Here is a 16,903-nt window from a genome sequence, read left to right as displayed (position 1 = left end):
GGGACCACACAGGCATGCACCACCAGGCTAGCTAATTTTTTTAATTATTTGTTGAGATGGGGTCTTGCTATGTTGCCCAGGCTCATCTTAAACTCCTAGTCTCAAGTGATTCTCCCACCTCAGCCTCGCAAAGTACTGGGCATGAACCACTGCCCCAACCTGTTTTCATTTTAATAATAACACATGCTTATTGTATGGTTTTGTAGATGAAATAAAAATTGTGTCCTCCCCTATGCCCCACCATTACCCATGCCTATTTCCACTTCCAAGGTCAGCTCTATGAATCATTTTGAGTTAACCACTTTTTGAAAAGTCTTAGTAGCTAGTTGAATAGAAACATCCTTTACCAGTATTAGAATTTTAAAATTTCTTTCCTAAGAGCATACTAAACTGTAATCTATTTGAAACCTGTTAATCTGATTAATTTTAGCACAGTTGTTGCTGGTAGAGAATTCTTCTGAAAAGCCAGATTTCTTTGAAAACGATATGGTGGATTTATTCCAGTTCACAACTCTGGGTGGAGTATACCACTTGGATATTTTGGAGCTTCCTCCACAGTGTAAACCAGTGAAGGGATGGATGATTGTGGAAGTAGGTTGATGCTTGAATCAAAACTTATGAGTAAAATAATTGCTCATGCTTTTACTTTATTTCATATTATCTAACATCTAAGTTTTAACCCTATTAAACAAACACAAAGGAAAAAATGTAATTTTAAACTGTCTTAAATGTATTGGTATTGAAAATTTGAATCAGATACTAAAAGAATGTAAAATAATGTGAAGTTTATACTAGAATTCATATATGCTAACCTCATTGTAAATTTACATCATTATGTTTTGTTAGTGCCAATTTTGTCTTAATAATAATATTCTAGATCAGAGGTTGGCAAACTTTCTCTGTAACAGGCCAGCTGGTAAATATTTTCACCTTTGCGGTCCCTACCAGCTCTGATGCAACTACTCAACTCAGCCATTGCAGCACTAAAACTGCTGTGTATAAACCAATGGGCACAGCTATGTTCCAATAAAACTTTATTTACAAAAATCGGTGGTGGATGGGATTTCCCAGGGATGGTAGTTTGCGGACTCTAGTCTAAATCAGTGGTTGTCAATATGTGTTCCCTCTAGCAGAGGCATCACCATCCTCTGGCATCATCTGGGAATTTGCTAGAAATGCAAATTAATGAGCCCCACCACAAACTTACTAAATCAGAAACCCTGGAGGTAAGGCTCAACAATCTGTTTTGGAAAAACACACCCTGAAGTTTGAAAATCACTAGTCTGAATCCTTGATATACAAAATATGGTCCTAAATCAACAGCATTGAACCCAACAGCATTAGTGTCAGCTGGGAACATGCAAGAAATGCGTAATGTTGGGCTGCACCTCAGAGCTACTGAATCTGCAGTTGAACAAGATCCCCAGGTAATTCCTATGCACATTGAAATTTGAAAATCAGTCCACGTGATGCCAATGCTGCTGATGCACTGACCACACTTTGGTGATAACGGTTGTTAGATCATCTTTCAAGGAGTTTCTCGCCCCTGTTTTATAAGTAGTAACACTTGTGCTATTATTGACTTGGTTTATTTTTAACTTAACCTCATGGTGGCTTGCTTCCCATAGAATGCTACCATACATACCCAGTTATGTTGTCATAGGCTGCCCCTTCCTTCCTCTCTCTCTTTCTCCCCCTCTTCCTGTCTCTCTCTCTCTTTTCCTCTCACCCTCTCTCCCCTAACACAACCTGTACACAGATTGCTGGGTACTTCTCACCCACAATCCTATCCATTAAGGACCTTGGTGCATTCTTGTATTTGAGAAGTATTTCCCAACCTTTTTTCCCCCCTGTTATTGCCCTAATCACCTCCCACTCCAACAAAATTTTAATATTCTCTTTATCCATAAGGTCCCAGACTGAGCTGGGGTCTTCAAGAATCCATCTAAAGATCTGTTGTTGTTGACTTTTGTCACAGTGTCCTGAGACCACTTCATGCTCTCCCCTTGAACCCAAGGAATCCTCCTTCATAGCTGTTTTTCTCTCCTGCAACAAAGAGGCTTTCCTCATTTTCAAGGCTTTTTCAATAACTTTCCACCTCTTCTAGAATCTTGCCCTAATTTTTCTTCTATTTTCTAATATTTTTTAATCTTTCTTCCTTCCCTAGATCCTTGTCTGCTGCATTCAGATAATGCACAAATCTTCCTTATCCCAGAAACATCTGCTGTCTGGTTAATTCACTTGCATTCATTCATTTCCATTCTTCTCAAAAGGTCGTCTATGTTTCTGTCTCTTTACCTGCACACCCTTAGCATGGTATTAGAGCATGTGATTTAGGGTCCCATGCACCTGGTTTTGAGTTCTGGTGCCCCTTTGAAGTCATTTTGTAATCTTTGTCAAATTACTTGATTTTTCCAAGTCTTAGTTATCATCTCTGTTAAATATAGGCCTTTAGGATTGCTTAGAGGAATATAATGATGAGGAAGCCCCACCACACAATCTGGCCCATAGGAAGTTCTGTACATTCATCTTTAGTAACTTTTTTTCTCAATCATTTATCTTTTAAATTTTGTTGTGACATTTTGTTAATCTATGTATAAATGGGATCAAACTGCAGTGCTTATTAAAAATAACTATATAGCTTATTCAGTACTATTTACATTTTTCACTGTTACCAATCAACTAACTTGATGTTGTTTTGGTCATTTTTAAAAGATACTCAAAGAAGGATTACAGAAATACACATATCCTCCAGAAACTACAGAAGACTTTGAGACAGAAAATGCTTTCCCACCTATAGAGGTCACTCTTGAGGTTCATGAGAATGTCATCTTTTTTGAGAATCCTATGGTTGTAAGGTGGGATGCTGAAGGTACAGCTTTTATAATTATGTAATAAAAAGAGGGATAACAATAAAAACCTTAAATTGAAACAGGAAGTGTAGTGTATTAACTGAGCTTATTATTTTACATATTTCTTTGCCAATTCGAGGGTCTCGTTTTGTTTGTTCTTAATGGAAATGAATAGGGGTTGGAGCTTAGAATTTGCTGAGTGTTGTAAATATTAACTCCTAAAGTATCTATATCTGCCATTGTCTATGAACAGTTACTTTATGGTTATACCGTTATGTTTCTAAAAAACGAGTTAAAGGCTGGGCACGGTGGCTCACGCCTGTAAATCCCAGGACTTTGGGAGGTCAAGGCAGGCAGATCACCTGAGCTCAGGAATTCAAGACCAGTCTGGGCAACATGGTGAAACCCCGCCTCTCTACTAAAACATTACAAAAATTAACCGGGCATGGTGGTGTGCACCTGTAATCCCAGCTACCTGCGAGTCTGAGGCATGAGAATCGCCTGAACCTGGGAGGTGGAGGTTGCCATGAACTGCCATGGTGCCACCTGGGCGACAGAGTAAGACTGTCTGTCTCAAAAAAACAAACAGGCCAGGCGTGGTGGCTCATGCCTGCAATCTCAGCACTTTGGGAGGCCGAGGCGGGTGGATCATCTGAGGTCAGGAGTTTGACATTAGCCTGGCCAACATGGTGAAATCTCGTCTCTACTAAAAATAGAAAATAAGCAGGGCGTGGTGGCACACACCTGTAATCCCAGCTACTCCGCAGGCTGAGGCGGACAATAGCTTGATCTCGGGAGGCGGAGGTTGCAGTGAGCCAAGATGACGCCACTGCACACCAGTCTGGGCCACAGAGCAAGACTTGTCTCAAAACAAAACAAACAGGCAAAAATGAGTGAAAATATTAAAATCAGGCCAGGCACTGTTGCTCACGCCTGTAATCCCAGCACTTTGGGGGTGCCAAGGCAGGCGTATCACCTGAGGTCAAGAGTTCGAGACCAGCCTGGCCAACATAGTGAAACCCCCATCTCTACTAAAAATACAAAAATTAATGGGGCATGGTGGCGCATGCCTGTAGTCCCAGCTACTTGGGAGGCTGAGGCAGGAGAATTGCTTGAGCCTGGGAGGCGGAGGTTGCATTGAGCCAAGATTGCACCATTGCACTCCAGCGACAGAGTGAGACTCCCTCCATCTCAAAAAAAAAAGAGGAAAAAAAAATATCAAAGTAGTTTAGCAAATCAAAAACAGATAAAAAGTCTACTCTTCTGGAATAACCAAATAGTTCAGATTTGGATAATTAATATTTGATTAATGTTATTTATAAATTGTACACAAGTATTGGGGATGAGGAATGGGCAAATGGGAAACTTGAGAAAAGGAAAACTAGCCACTTTTGTATACCTTTTTATACCTTTTATTTTTGAGCCGTGGGACATTATTGCTTATTCAAAACTTAAATATTAATAAAATTGTAAGTATCTACAGTGATGTAAGCTAATGATTTGTTAATCTTTAACAAATACCTCCTTTGGAGTAGGCTTGCTGAATTTTGAGAGATCTTGGTCTGATGAATTAATATATGCCATTTTAAGGATCCTGGATGAGAGTGCACCTTTGTTTTTAAGGTTTTTCTATATTCATCTGTTGGTGAAGGGATTTATATACTTGGTGATAGGCTGGGAACAAATATCACTAAGGCATAGAGCTTTTATATAATCTACTTATTTAGTTATGGAAAATTTAGGAATAGAGAATTTAGGAATTTATACCAGGAAGTTTAAATATTTTGTTTTTAAAATTTTTTAATGAATGCCCTGGTGCTCTACATTTTTGTCTATATAGACAGACATACAAGATGTATTATTTATATTCTAGAAGTAGTCTATGTATTAAAAACAGTAGGCCAGTCGCAGTGGCTCACACCTGTAATCCCAGCACTTTGGGAGGCTGAGGTGCGTGGATTGCTTGAGCTCAGGAGTTCAAGACCAGCCTGGGCAACATGAAGAAACCCCATCTCCACCAAAAGTACAAATATTAGCTAGGCATGGGGGCATGTGCCTGTAGTCCCAGCTATCCCAGAGGCTGAGATGGGAGCATTGTTTGAGCCCAGGAGGTTGAGACTGCAGTGAGCTGTGATCGTGCCCCAGCACTCCGCGGGTGACAGAGTGAGACCCTGTCTCAAAAAACAAAAAATAAGTTAAAAAATCTAGTAAATTCTTACATATTAAACTATAAAATACATCAACATGAACAACTTTATCTCTTTTGATATTGTTTCACAGGTGTCACTTTAATGATAATATTCCTAAGTATTTATCACATTAAAAATTATTAACATGGCTGGGTGTGGTAGCTCACACCCAAAGTAATCCCAGCACTTTCGGAGGCCGATGCGGGCAGATCACCTGAGGTCAGGAGTTCGAGACCAACCTGGCCAACATGGCGAAACCCTGTCTCTACTAAAAAAAAGCCAGGCGTGGTGTCACGTGCCTATAATCCTAGCTATTCAGGAGGCTGAGGCAGGAGAATTCCTTGAACCTGGGAGGCGGAGGTTGTAGTGAGCTAAGATCGCACCATTGCACTCAAGCCTGGGCCACAACAGTGAAACTCCGTCTGAAAAAAAATTATTCACATGAAATTAGAATTAGACAAGGTAAATTATTCCACACAATTCAGGAAAATAAACTTGTGCAAAATTTCACTCTACAATTTCAGCAATTAGACAGCAGTAATTTACAACTCTAGTAATTTTTAAACCATGGGGAAACATTTTGCCTGGAAATACTAGCAATTTGGAGAATTTATTTATAGGTAATAACTTTTTACCTTATAAATTAAAATTATTTGCTAATGTAGAGACAAAAAGAGGAATTCAAAATAATTCTGTGAATGTAATTGTATTTATTAGATGAAATCTAAGAGTAAAAACTAGTCAACAGAACCCTCCAATTGAGAACAGGAAAGAGAGCTAAGTAGAAATGGAGAGCACATACAGGAAGAAAATGGTTCATTTATTTGTCCTATAAAGATGACCCCTCTCCCACCCAAAAAAAAAGAAAGAAAGAAATATAGAGATAAATGAGGCATAGTTTCTTCCTCTTGGAGTTTCAAAGTTGTAGGAGAGGCAGACAGGAAAACACCATATTGTAATACAACGTAGTAGGGTGCTAGCATAGATGTAAAGCGCTGTAGAGCACGACAGAGATGGCTCAATCTTTAGAGTATTGGAAGGCTTCTCACAGGATGGAATGTTGAACAGGGCCCTCAAAGATGAAGAGAATGTTCGCATGCAAGTCTCTGTGTGGTCATGTTTTCAGTTCAGTATGTACCTAAGAGAGGAATTGCTGGATTGAGTACTGAGTTTATATTTAACTTTCAAAGAAACTGCCAAATTGTTTTTCAAAGTAGCTGTACCATTTTACATGTCTGCCAGCAGTATATGAGGTTTTCTGTTTGTTCACAACATTTGTTATCTTTTTGATTATAGCCATTCTAGTGGGTGTGAAGTAGTATCCCACTGTGGTTTTATTTCCCTAATTACTAATAATGTTGATCATCTTTTTAAGTACTTATTAGCCTTTCATATCTCTTCTTTGGTGAAATGTTTATGCAGATCATTTACCCACCTTTAAATTAGGTTGTGTTTTTTTATTGAGTTGTAAGAGATACAAAAGACCACCTACAGGAAGTACGTTAATCATTGCCTGGGGCTGGAGGTGGGAATGGGAATTAACTGTAAATGGACATAAGGATCTTACTGAGGGGATAAAAATGTTCTAAAACTGGATTGTGGTGATGATTGCACAACTGGGTAAATTTACTAAAGATAATTGAAGTGTATACATAAAACACATGAATTTTGAAGTCATTTTAAAGCAAAGATGATGAGAATTTCCTGAAAGATTAGGGAAGAGTATTGTAGGAGGAAAGAACTATATGTGCAGAGACCCAGAGGTATACATACAGTGTTAAGGAAAGAAAAAAAGTGGGGCTGAAAAGAGAAAAACTTTTTCCCTTGAGGAGTGGCAAGGGATGGAGCCAATAAAGTGAGTCAAGGCGTCATTCTGAAGGTCTTACCATGCTGAGGAGGTGGGACTTGATCCTGTAGGCAGGGGAATGTCTCAGCAAAGCTGGCCTTCTTTTGAGTGTCTGTTCTAAATATGAACAATCAATTTATACACAAAGCATTTTTTTTGGTGGTTTCATTTATCTTCTTTTTTTAAATAGGGAAAAATTGAAACTAGTGTCACTTTCTTCATTAATTATAAAGGTAAACATTGGAGAACTGATGGCATCAGCAATGTATCCTACAAACCAAACGAAAGACTTGTAACATTCAGCCTGGACACCTTTGGCCCTGTTACCTTGATTCAAGATGCTCATATTAACATGCCGTACCAGTCATGGGAACTAAGACCACTTGATGTAAATAAAGTACTTTTAACTGTGACTACAGTATTTACTGAGATTCAGATACAAATTAAGGTGAGTTACTATTATAGTTGTTATATACTGTCATATCAGAGGTAAACCATTTTAATGGAATACTAGTTTGTCAAAAGCAATCAATGACTTCTGATTTATATATTGAAATATGTGTCTTATAATCATTTATATAATGAAAATGTGACTTATTGAAATATGTGTCTTATAATTTATACATTGAAATGTGTCTTCAATTTATATATTGAAATATGTGTCTTCTAGCATCTAGCGTAGTCCTAGAATATAGTAGATACTTAGTAAACATTTATGATATATGAAGACACAAAGTAACTTCTAATCATGAAAAAATGTACCTTGAGCTATATTTCTAAATGAAATATTAGTAGAATAATTAAATAGGCAATAAACATGTAAATAGCAAGGCTCAAACTTAAATTTGTACCTTAAAGTTACTAGGGATAGATCAACTGATGAACCAACAACCCTGGTTGCAGTATGAATTTCAGAGTTTTTTTATCCACCCTAAAGGGGCTACCTGATCTTTATCATCCAGCCATTTGAAATCCTTTTTGAGATTGGTTTCTCTCTCAATGATCCCCTATTGCTCATCAGTCAGAAATTATGTAGCCTGAGCTGGGGGCGGTGGCTCACGCCTGGAATCCCCACACTTTGGGAGGCCAAGGTAGGTGATCACCTGAGGTCAGCAGTTCGAGACCAGCCTGGCCAACATGGTGAAGCCCTGTCTGTACTAAAAATACAAAAATTATCCAGGCATGGTGGCATGCACCTGTGATGCCATCTACTCGGGAGGCTCAGGCAGGAGAATTGCTTGAACCTGGGAGGCGGAGGTTGCTGTGAGCTGAGATCGCACCGCTGCACTCCAGCCTGGGCAACAGAGTGAAACTCTGTCTCAAAAAAAAAGAGAGAGAGAGAGAAACAAAAAAAAAAGGAAAGAGAAAGAAAGAAAGAAAAGAGAAAAGGAAGGAAGGTAGGAAGGAAGGACAAGGAAGGAAGGAAGAAAAGAATTCTTGAGAGAGAGAGAAAGAGAAAAAGAAAGAAAGAAAAAAGAAAAAAAAGAAAAGAAAAAGAAAAGAAATTACATAGCCTGAAATGTATGGAGACAAAAGGAGATTAGCCATTGCCTGGGGCTGAGGGTGGGTGGGATTAACTGTAAATGAGCATGAGGGATCTTATTGGGAGGGATGAAAATGATCTAAAATGGATTTATGGTGATAGTTGTACCACTGTGTAAAGTTACTAAAAATCATTGAATTATAACTTGAAATAGGTGAATTTTATGATATGTAAAATATATCTTAATAAGTTGTTTTTAAAAACAGAGATAACCTAGAATTCATTATGAATACAGAAAGCCTAGAATATTATTAAACTTTGCTTTTAAAACTAGATGAGGGCTGGGTGCGGTGGCTCATGCCTGTAATCCCAGCACTTTGGGAGGCTGAAGTGGGTGGATCATGAGGTCAGGAGTTCGAGACCAGCCTGGCCAATATGGTGAAACCCCATCTCTACTAATAATACAAAAATTAGCTTGGCATGTTGGCACGCGCCTGTAGTCCCAGCTACTTGGGAGGCTGAGGCAGAAGAATCACTTGAACCCGGGAGGCGGAGGTTGCAGTGAGCCAAGATTGTGCCACTGCACTCCAGCCTGGGTGACAAAGCAAGACTCCGTCTCAGAAACAACAACAACAACAGCAACAACAAAAAACTAGATGAGATGGGAGATGGAATGCCTTAGAATCATTAGTGTGCAAGTGCCCTTAAAATGCTTCTGGTCTACCCTCCTGTTGTATATATAGAGAAACTAAGGCCCATAGAGATTAGGGGTTACATGACCTTTCTGAGATTGTGTAAGGGCATTGTATTGCTGGAGCCTCCTTTCAGGCTTCCCTGCACCATTCCAGCAGCCCTGATGACACTTGTGCAAAGGTTCTTCCTCTAGACTCATGGAAAAATAACAAGCATCTTCACAAAGTTCACTTATTAATATGATGATCGAAACACCCAAGACTGCTCAGTGTGCATTTTCAGGTTAGTAGATCTGTGCTGTCTAATGCGGTAGCGACCAGCCATATGTAGCTACTGCATGTGACTAGTCCAAGTTAGCACATGCTCTAACTGTAAAATAAACACAAATTTTGCACACTTGGTATGAAGAATGCAAACTCGCATTAATAACTTCTATACTGATTACATATTGAAATATTTTAGATATAGTGGGTTAAATGAAATATATTATTAACATTAAAAAAATGAGATGTGAATTCTACACACCTTCAAACTGTCACTTTGCGAGACTTTAAAACTGGATAATATTGCCTGATTATGTTAACTTTTATGAGTGTGAAAAGAATGATCCCTAAAAGTAGAATCATAATTGTTACCTAATAACTGTTTTAATTCAATGTGAACATGTGCATATTCTTATAACTTATAAAATAGGAGGCTTGAGAGATGCTGTAGCCCATTCCTTTGATTGTTCTGATGAAGCCCAAAGAGTTGGTCAACTGCTTAAGGTAACATGGGGACTTTGTGTCAGAGCATTCAGATGAGGCCTAAGATATACTTGCCCTGCATTCTTTCTAGTATAGAGGGATAGATGATTTTTAAAAATGTAGAAAGCATCTAAAGGCTGCACCTGGAGTGATACTGAGGTAATGGTTTCTTTAACCTACATAAAACCTTCTTTTTTCTTAAACTAGGAAAACCTCTGCATGTTATCTTCAGTCAAACTGAAAGACAAGAAACACATCTCTATTTTGGAAGGGACATGGATGACTCCTATTCCTTTCATTATTGCTTTGAAAGAAGCTGGACTGAATATTTTTCCTACTAGATACTCTCATTTTTATGTTGTGATAAACAATAAGGCAAGAATGAATCTTTCCAAATTTAATGTGGTAGGCATTTAAAATGTTAGCAATTACTAAATGTTATATAATTTAATATTATATACACTGTGTTTTATATGTTCATTTATACAGTATTATAGTTAGAAAGAAATAAGTGAAAAGATCAGAAATCCAGGGTTCTCTCAAGTTTAATAATTTTCCCTAAGTAAGCCTGTAGTACGATCTTCATATTGACAAATGGAGCATATCCACAGATGGTCAGTTTAGTGAAAAGGTAGTTTAAGCAATTCTCATTTTGTATACTTTGTTTTTGCATTACTGGATATTATATAAGATTTCTTAAAATAGTAAATAACTCTGCACTTTCCCAAACATGGTAAGTTAGGCAGAATTAAGAATACAAGGACCACCAATGTACAAAACCCACTTCCTTTGGTTTCTTGGCAGAGCCTCCTTGTCTATGTACTGTTTCATGTTCCTCATAAGGCTTTAGTTCAGTAAGATCCTTCCAGGTTAAACTGTGAGCTTCTTGAGGATGGGGGTCATTTCTTAATCAACGTTGATTCTTCTAGCATCTAGCATAGTCCTAGAGTATAGTAGATACTTAGTAAACATTTATGATATATGAAGACACAAAGTAACTTCTAATCATGAAAAGTGAATTTGTAGGCAGAAGAGTTCTATACTCAAGAACATTTATGAATGTATCAGAAAATGACAATATAAGTAGATATTCATATAACATTTAGAAATAATAAGTGTATGTACATATATGCATAGGAAAAAAACCCTTGGTTTTAGTAACTCAAATTGCCTGTTACTCTGTAATGTTGAATGTAGTGTTCTGTTCATGCTTTCAGAATATTCTACTCAAGGAAATACTATTTTCTGAACACTATGTGCTAGGCACTATTTTAGATGATTAGGATACATCAATGAATGAAACAAAGGTCCTTACCTTTGTTTTCCTTCCCAGTCAAAGGAAAAAATTTTTAAATAAATGATTAGTATGTTAAAAAGGTGAAAAGTGCTATGGGAAAAAGAAAAGATAGATCAGGAATAGTGAGGCTGAGGCCATATGACACCCATATTAAATAGGGTGTCAGGGAGGGCAGCTCAATGAGAGATAACACTTGAGCGAAACTCAAAGGTGGGGACTTTAGCCACGTGCCTCATCTGGGGAAGCAGCTTCCTGGTAAACAACTGGAGCAAGATCCCTAAGGGAGTGGCCTGGGGTGCTGGAGGATTGGAGGAACACCAGGGAAACCATGGAGTCTGGAACTGAGAGAGCAAAGGGAGAAGAAAAAGAGGTCAGCAGGTAATGGGATATACATGGAGTTGGGAGTAGGGATGTCAGAGGGCCGTGCAAGTCATTGTTAACTTTGGACTCTATTCTCAGAGAAAGGAAAGCCGTTGCCCAGTGTTGAGAGAGGAGTCATGTACTCTGATTTACAATTTCAAGTGGATCCTTCTGTGTTGAGAATAGACTGAAGGAGGCCAAAGATGGAGGAAGACTTGTAGGGAGGCTCAAAGATCAATTCTATTTGTTTTTACATTGACAGGTTCCTCTGGTAGAAGTGAAAGCTTATCGACAGATGGCCCTACTAAGTTCCACTTTTGCGTTTGGTTGGAGCAAGTGGAACCTACTATGTAATTCTACGAAAGTTGTATTTAAGGTATAATATGTAGAAACCCATAAAACTACTTTGTCCTCCAAAAGAAGATAAAGTACTCTAAGACTAAATGAATGTAGACCATGGTTTCCCCTCTTAGAAAAGTAAAAAAAAATTATTCAATATGAAGTTTTAAAATTTCAAATTTTTGGCCAAGCACGGTGGCTCACACCTGTAATCCCAGCACTATGGGAGGCTGAGGCGGGCGGATCATCTGAGGTCAGGAGTTCAAGACCAGCCTGACCAACATGGTGAAACCCCATTTCTACCAAAAATACAAAATTAGCCAGATGTGGTGGCACATGCCTGTAATCCCAGCTACTCAGGAGGCTGAGGCAGGAGAATCGCTTGAACCTGAGAGGTGGAGGTTGTGGTGAACCAAGATTGTACCATTGCACTCCAGCCTGGGCAACAAGAGCAAAACTCCATCTCAAAAAAAAAAAAAAAAAAAAAAAATTTCATCAAAAATATAAATCCAAATTATATAAAATTTATGCCTTTGTTGTCCAAGCTCTTGACTTCAAGCCAGGCCAGAGTCCTTGTATCTCCTTACAAATTGACTCAAGAACAAATGGAAGTCTTGCCGGGTGCAGTGGCTCATACCTGTAATCCCAGCCACTTGGGAGGCTGAGGTAGAAGGATCGCTTGAGCCCAGGAATTTGAGGCTGAAGTGAGCTATGATCACACCACTGCACCCCAGCCTGAACAACAGAGTGAGACCCCCATCTCTTTAAAAAAAAGAACAAATGGAAGCTTTTAACATGAATATATCTGTGACTTACAGGCCCTCTCCTCTGAGAGGGTTAGTCCTCCAACTTAACTTCCTGATGCCTTGTTATCAGGTAGCAGTAACTATATCAAATTCTAAAAGCTGACTGATGAATGTTTTGGCCTAAAAAGGCCACCATATTTCTGTTTTTTATTGTGTGTTTCCCCCCCCCGACTCAAATATAAGCTCCTTGAGGGCAGGGCTTTGTTGTTGCAGTTGTTATTTCTATATGTTGTATGTCTATATGTTTTCTGTGTTTTCTTTCCCTGTTATATCCCCAGCACTTAGAACAGTACCTCACACATGATAGGCACTCAATAAATATTTGTTGCATGAATTAATACATGTGGATAGACTCCATAATCACCAAAATATAAACAGTGTCATGGTTTTTCAAAACCCAGTAATGGAACATATAGACTGTTTCTTTTAACCTTTGCAATTTTAGGGGATAAATTGAGCCCTTCAAATAATAATCTGCTATCAAAATACTGAATAGAAGAGAAATTATTAACAAGTTGCTTGAATTTCCTTTATTTTTTTTATTTTTTTTTTATTTTTAGGTGAGGGAACACCTTCCTGAAGAATGTACTGAGAATCCTAATTGGGCCCTTTTAATGTTTAGTGGTGACAGAGCACAAAGACTCAAGATCAAGGAAGAGAGTGAGGCATTTTCTGAAGCGCTTAAAGAAGAAACTGAGTTTCATTCTACTTTATATCACATGGTGAGGGATTTTGCTTCTAAAGAAGCAATGGAGAAAGTCAGGAGTTCCAACTGTCAGTTTGTCAACTCTGTGTGCCACATGCTGCTCTCTACCAGATTGCTCAGCTACTCCTAACCTCCACTTACAAACTGTATTCAGTATGAAGAACCAAGCATGGTGAAAGACAGGTATTTCTGCAACAGAATGTAATGAGTGAATGAATACATTTCACATCAACTATTAAAATTTTGTAATCAGCATTTTCTACTCAAGTTTTATTTTAAACACAGTATGGCTTTTTTTCCTTTGAATACTTGGCCTGTTAAGAATTTCAACTTTCACTCTATGAAGATTTAAATGATTCTTTATTTCAATAAACTTTAACAAACAATATATAATAAAAGCTCATTCAAAGATCATAGGCAGACTTCTTCCCTGTTGTATTTTAGTTGGGGAGATAAAGGCAAAAAGAGGAAATGTAAGCTATCTTACAGTCATTCTGAGAACCTCTGGTTTCATGCTATACTTTCCCAGCTAAAAGTTACTAATTTACGAAGTTCAGATACTGAAACTTAAAAATCAAGATCCATATATTAGGATGTCCTGCTGTCACACTGGTGGTGGCCCATTGTGTCGGAGTCTGGTAAATGGCCACAAGATGTGTTCTAGAGACGTCCATGAGTCCTCTTGCTGTGTGGGAGCAGCATCCACAGACTTCTGGAAAAATCGGCCTGTGAGGAAGCTCATCAAAGCTGCAAACAGTACAATGAATGCAATAGAAAGCCAGAGGGCCTTATTAGCCTTTCTGATGGAGGACTTGAGATTTGTTGCCCAGGAAGCTATTGTGTCATAACTATAAGGAAAACACAAACAGAATTTGATAATTGGTAATTTGTCATTAGAAACATTCCTTTTGCTAACACCACCAATCAGTGATCTGTCCTCCATACCCACAAAACTGCCTTTTAATCTGCATATTATGATTTATCATTTTAGTTTTGGAAACAATTTGCCTCCCACCCTTTGTAACTATTAGGATTAAAGAAATGATGTGCTATGATGAGAATCTGAAAATTACGTGATGTAGGCATATCTTCTAACAAGTACATACAAGTATCTCATTCTTTCAGTAAGGTAAGGCAACATACTCCTACAGTGGAAACAAAATGTTCTTTGCTGGGTAGAGTGGATGTCTGTGTATGTACTTATGTGTGTGTACAGTAGTCCCCCTTTGTTCTTGTGGGATAGGCTCCAAGACTGCCAATGGATGCCTGAAGCCGAAAATAGTACTAAACCCAGTATATACTGTTTTTTCCTATGGATACATGCCTATAATAAAATTGAATTTATAAATTAAGCACAGTAAAAGATGAACAATAACTAACATAAAATAGAATAATTTATAACAATATATTACAGTAGAAGTTATGTGAATGTAGTCTCTCTCTCAAAATAGGTAACATAGGTTCAAGGATAACTAGACATACAAAGTTTGTTGTTCATCTTAAATATAACAATTTGGTAAGTCTTTTAGTAATTTGGTTAAGATCAATACTGTCAGCCCTGCCTCACCCTTTCCCATTCCACTAAAATGGTAGAATCTATCAAGTAGATAACTTACACTGAAGAGACATCCCACTTTGATGGATTATTTTTCTTTTCAGAAAGACTTGGCTTCCTTGTCCTTTCTACTATTTCTTCTCCAGGTGGCTCTGAGTCATCTTTAGTTCTGTAAATAAATATTGTTTTTAATATTTGAAACTAAGGATAATATGCTATAATTATTCATAAAATATTGGTAAATCTTACTGTAACTCGAGACAAATGTTCTGTTTTAGGGAAACTTGATAAATATCTAACTCTAAAAATCAAATCACCAGATTTATAATGTAAACCTTTTATAGAAATTTAATTAAAAATAAGTTCCTCTATTTAGAAAAATAATAAATGTGTAGAAAGTTAGAATATTAGCCAAGTATATACAAAAAGGGGAAATTTAAAAAGAACATTCTGAAGTTAGTCTCACCACTCATCATTAACCAATGTTATTACTATGATTTCTTTGTCTGCATGCATATATATATATGCATGTTTAACCATACTTTATTAAACACTTTAATCTCAGCACTTTTGGAGGCCAAGGAAGGGGACTCCTCCCAAGGATCTCAGGATTCCAGGGATTGCTTGAGCCCTGGAGTTGGAGGCTGTAGTGAGCTATGGTTGCACCACTGCACCCCAGCCTAGGCAACAGAGTCAGACTCTTGTCTCTTAAAAAATATATATATATATTCTATATACACATTTATAGATTATATACACATTTATATTGTACATTATGCATATATGTATTTATATAATACATATTTATACTCATATTTTTATATACTACATAACACATTTATATTTTTTATGTGTGCATATATTATATATAAATATATGTATGTATAATATATATTTTTTTAAGAGACAGAGTGACTCTGTTGCTATACTGGAGTACAGTATATATAAATATATACTATATATAGACATTTATAATATATACATACACATTTACATATATGTACACATAATATATACTATTCAAGCTTATAATATAGAATATGTATATATTATATGTGTATATATAGTATATATATTTTATGTATAAAAATATGTATATATTATATATGTATAATACATATTCATAGGTATATATATTTTATATATGGGTATGTACATACACCTGTGTGTGTGTGCGTGTGTGTATGTGTATATATAAAACAAATGTGGACACCATATTTCTTCCTTTTAAATTTGATTGTATTTAACATTAGTAAAAATCTTTTCTCATTATTATTGAATGTATTCCTTTCTCTGTATGATTTCCAATCAGTGCTAACTTGGAGTAACATCAGAGTTTATTTTTTTCTCTGAAAATCTTAATAATTTAAAAAGTGTTTTTGAAAATATTCTCAATGTAAAACGAGTTAAAATAAAAGGTTAAAATAAATTAGTATTCAGTGAACTGGGAAATAGCAATTGATTGACTGCATTTTAAATCAAATCATATTATTTAAAGAGGTGTTCCTCCACTTAAGCAAAACGTAATTGTTCCACTATATTTGCTGATGAGTTCCGAGTTGGATTGGAATTTTGAAATCTCAAGCTCATAATACCCTGAGAATTGCCAAAGGGAAATGTGTCTCAAAGATCTTTTTTTTTTCATTCAAACATCTATAGGAAATAAATATGATAGACTTTAGTTTTTAAAGAAAACAAGACCCAAAAGCCAGGATAAATTGCATTTCTATAAGATTCTCAAGGTTTCAGTCTTTTGTTTACAAAGACTTCTCAGTGGAAATCATACCATACTAACAAAAAGCAAAAACTAGATAATCTTTTGAAGGAGACTCTTGAACTGATTTTTTTTTTTTCCCAACCAGCTCAAAAAAGATTCATTATGTTAACTCTAAATCTGAAAAGAATTGTAACACATGCAGTAGGCAACCAGGACTTTAAGGGAAAAAAAAAGAAAAGAAACCAAAACAGATTATCTGAAGTTTGCACCATGTCATGCTCATCTTTATATTCCTTAGAATTAAGCAGAGTATT

At 36.9% G+C, this 16,903-nt stretch overlaps 2 protein-coding genes across 23 annotated transcripts in view; one reads left to right on the top strand and one right to left on the bottom strand.

The window, feature by feature from the left end:
* CASC1 (cancer susceptibility 1) overlaps window positions 1-13,572 on the top strand; it is an 80,741-nt gene extending 67,169 nt beyond the window's left edge. For 5 of the 13 annotated variants that reach the window (XM_009180395.2, XM_009180394.3, XM_017945742.3 and 2 more), the window contains 6 exons: window positions 431-591; window positions 2,716-2,872; window positions 7,121-7,335; window positions 10,017-10,214; window positions 11,729-11,842; window positions 13,172-13,572. In XM_009180395.2, coding sequence (XP_009178659.2) covers window positions 431-591; window positions 2,716-2,872; window positions 7,121-7,335; window positions 10,017-10,214; window positions 11,729-11,842; window positions 13,172-13,447 — 1,121 coding nt within the window. In that variant the 3' untranslated portion in view covers window positions 13,448-13,572. The remainder of the gene's footprint in view (window positions 1-430; window positions 592-2,715; window positions 2,873-7,120; window positions 7,336-10,016; window positions 10,215-11,728; window positions 11,843-13,171) is intronic. The other 8 variants (XM_003906118.4, XM_003906117.4, XM_017945741.3 and 5 more) reach the window with 3 other exon arrangements.
* An 86-nt stretch (window positions 13,573-13,658) lies between these two features.
* The window catches only part of LRMP (lymphoid restricted membrane protein), a 56,769-nt gene continuing 53,524 nt past the window's right edge, over window positions 13,659-16,903 (bottom strand). For 9 of the 10 annotated variants that reach the window (XM_031650349.1, XM_031650350.1, XM_031650343.1 and 6 more), the window contains 2 exons: window positions 14,934-15,041; window positions 13,659-14,165 (listed from right to left, as the gene is read on the bottom strand). In XM_031650349.1, coding sequence (XP_031506209.1) covers window positions 13,922-14,165; window positions 14,934-15,041 — 352 coding nt within the window. In that variant the 3' untranslated portion in view covers window positions 13,659-13,921. The remainder of the gene's footprint in view (window positions 14,166-14,933; window positions 15,042-16,903) is intronic. The other variant, XM_031650352.1, reaches the window with a different exon arrangement.

The sequence above is a fragment of the Papio anubis genome, chromosome 9 (genome assembly GCF_008728515.1).
Source record: "Papio anubis isolate 15944 chromosome 9, Panubis1.0, whole genome shotgun sequence".
Classification (NCBI taxonomy): Eukaryota; Metazoa; Chordata; class Mammalia; order Primates; family Cercopithecidae; genus Papio; species Papio anubis.
This window is presented reverse-complemented; position numbering and strand designations above follow the sequence as displayed.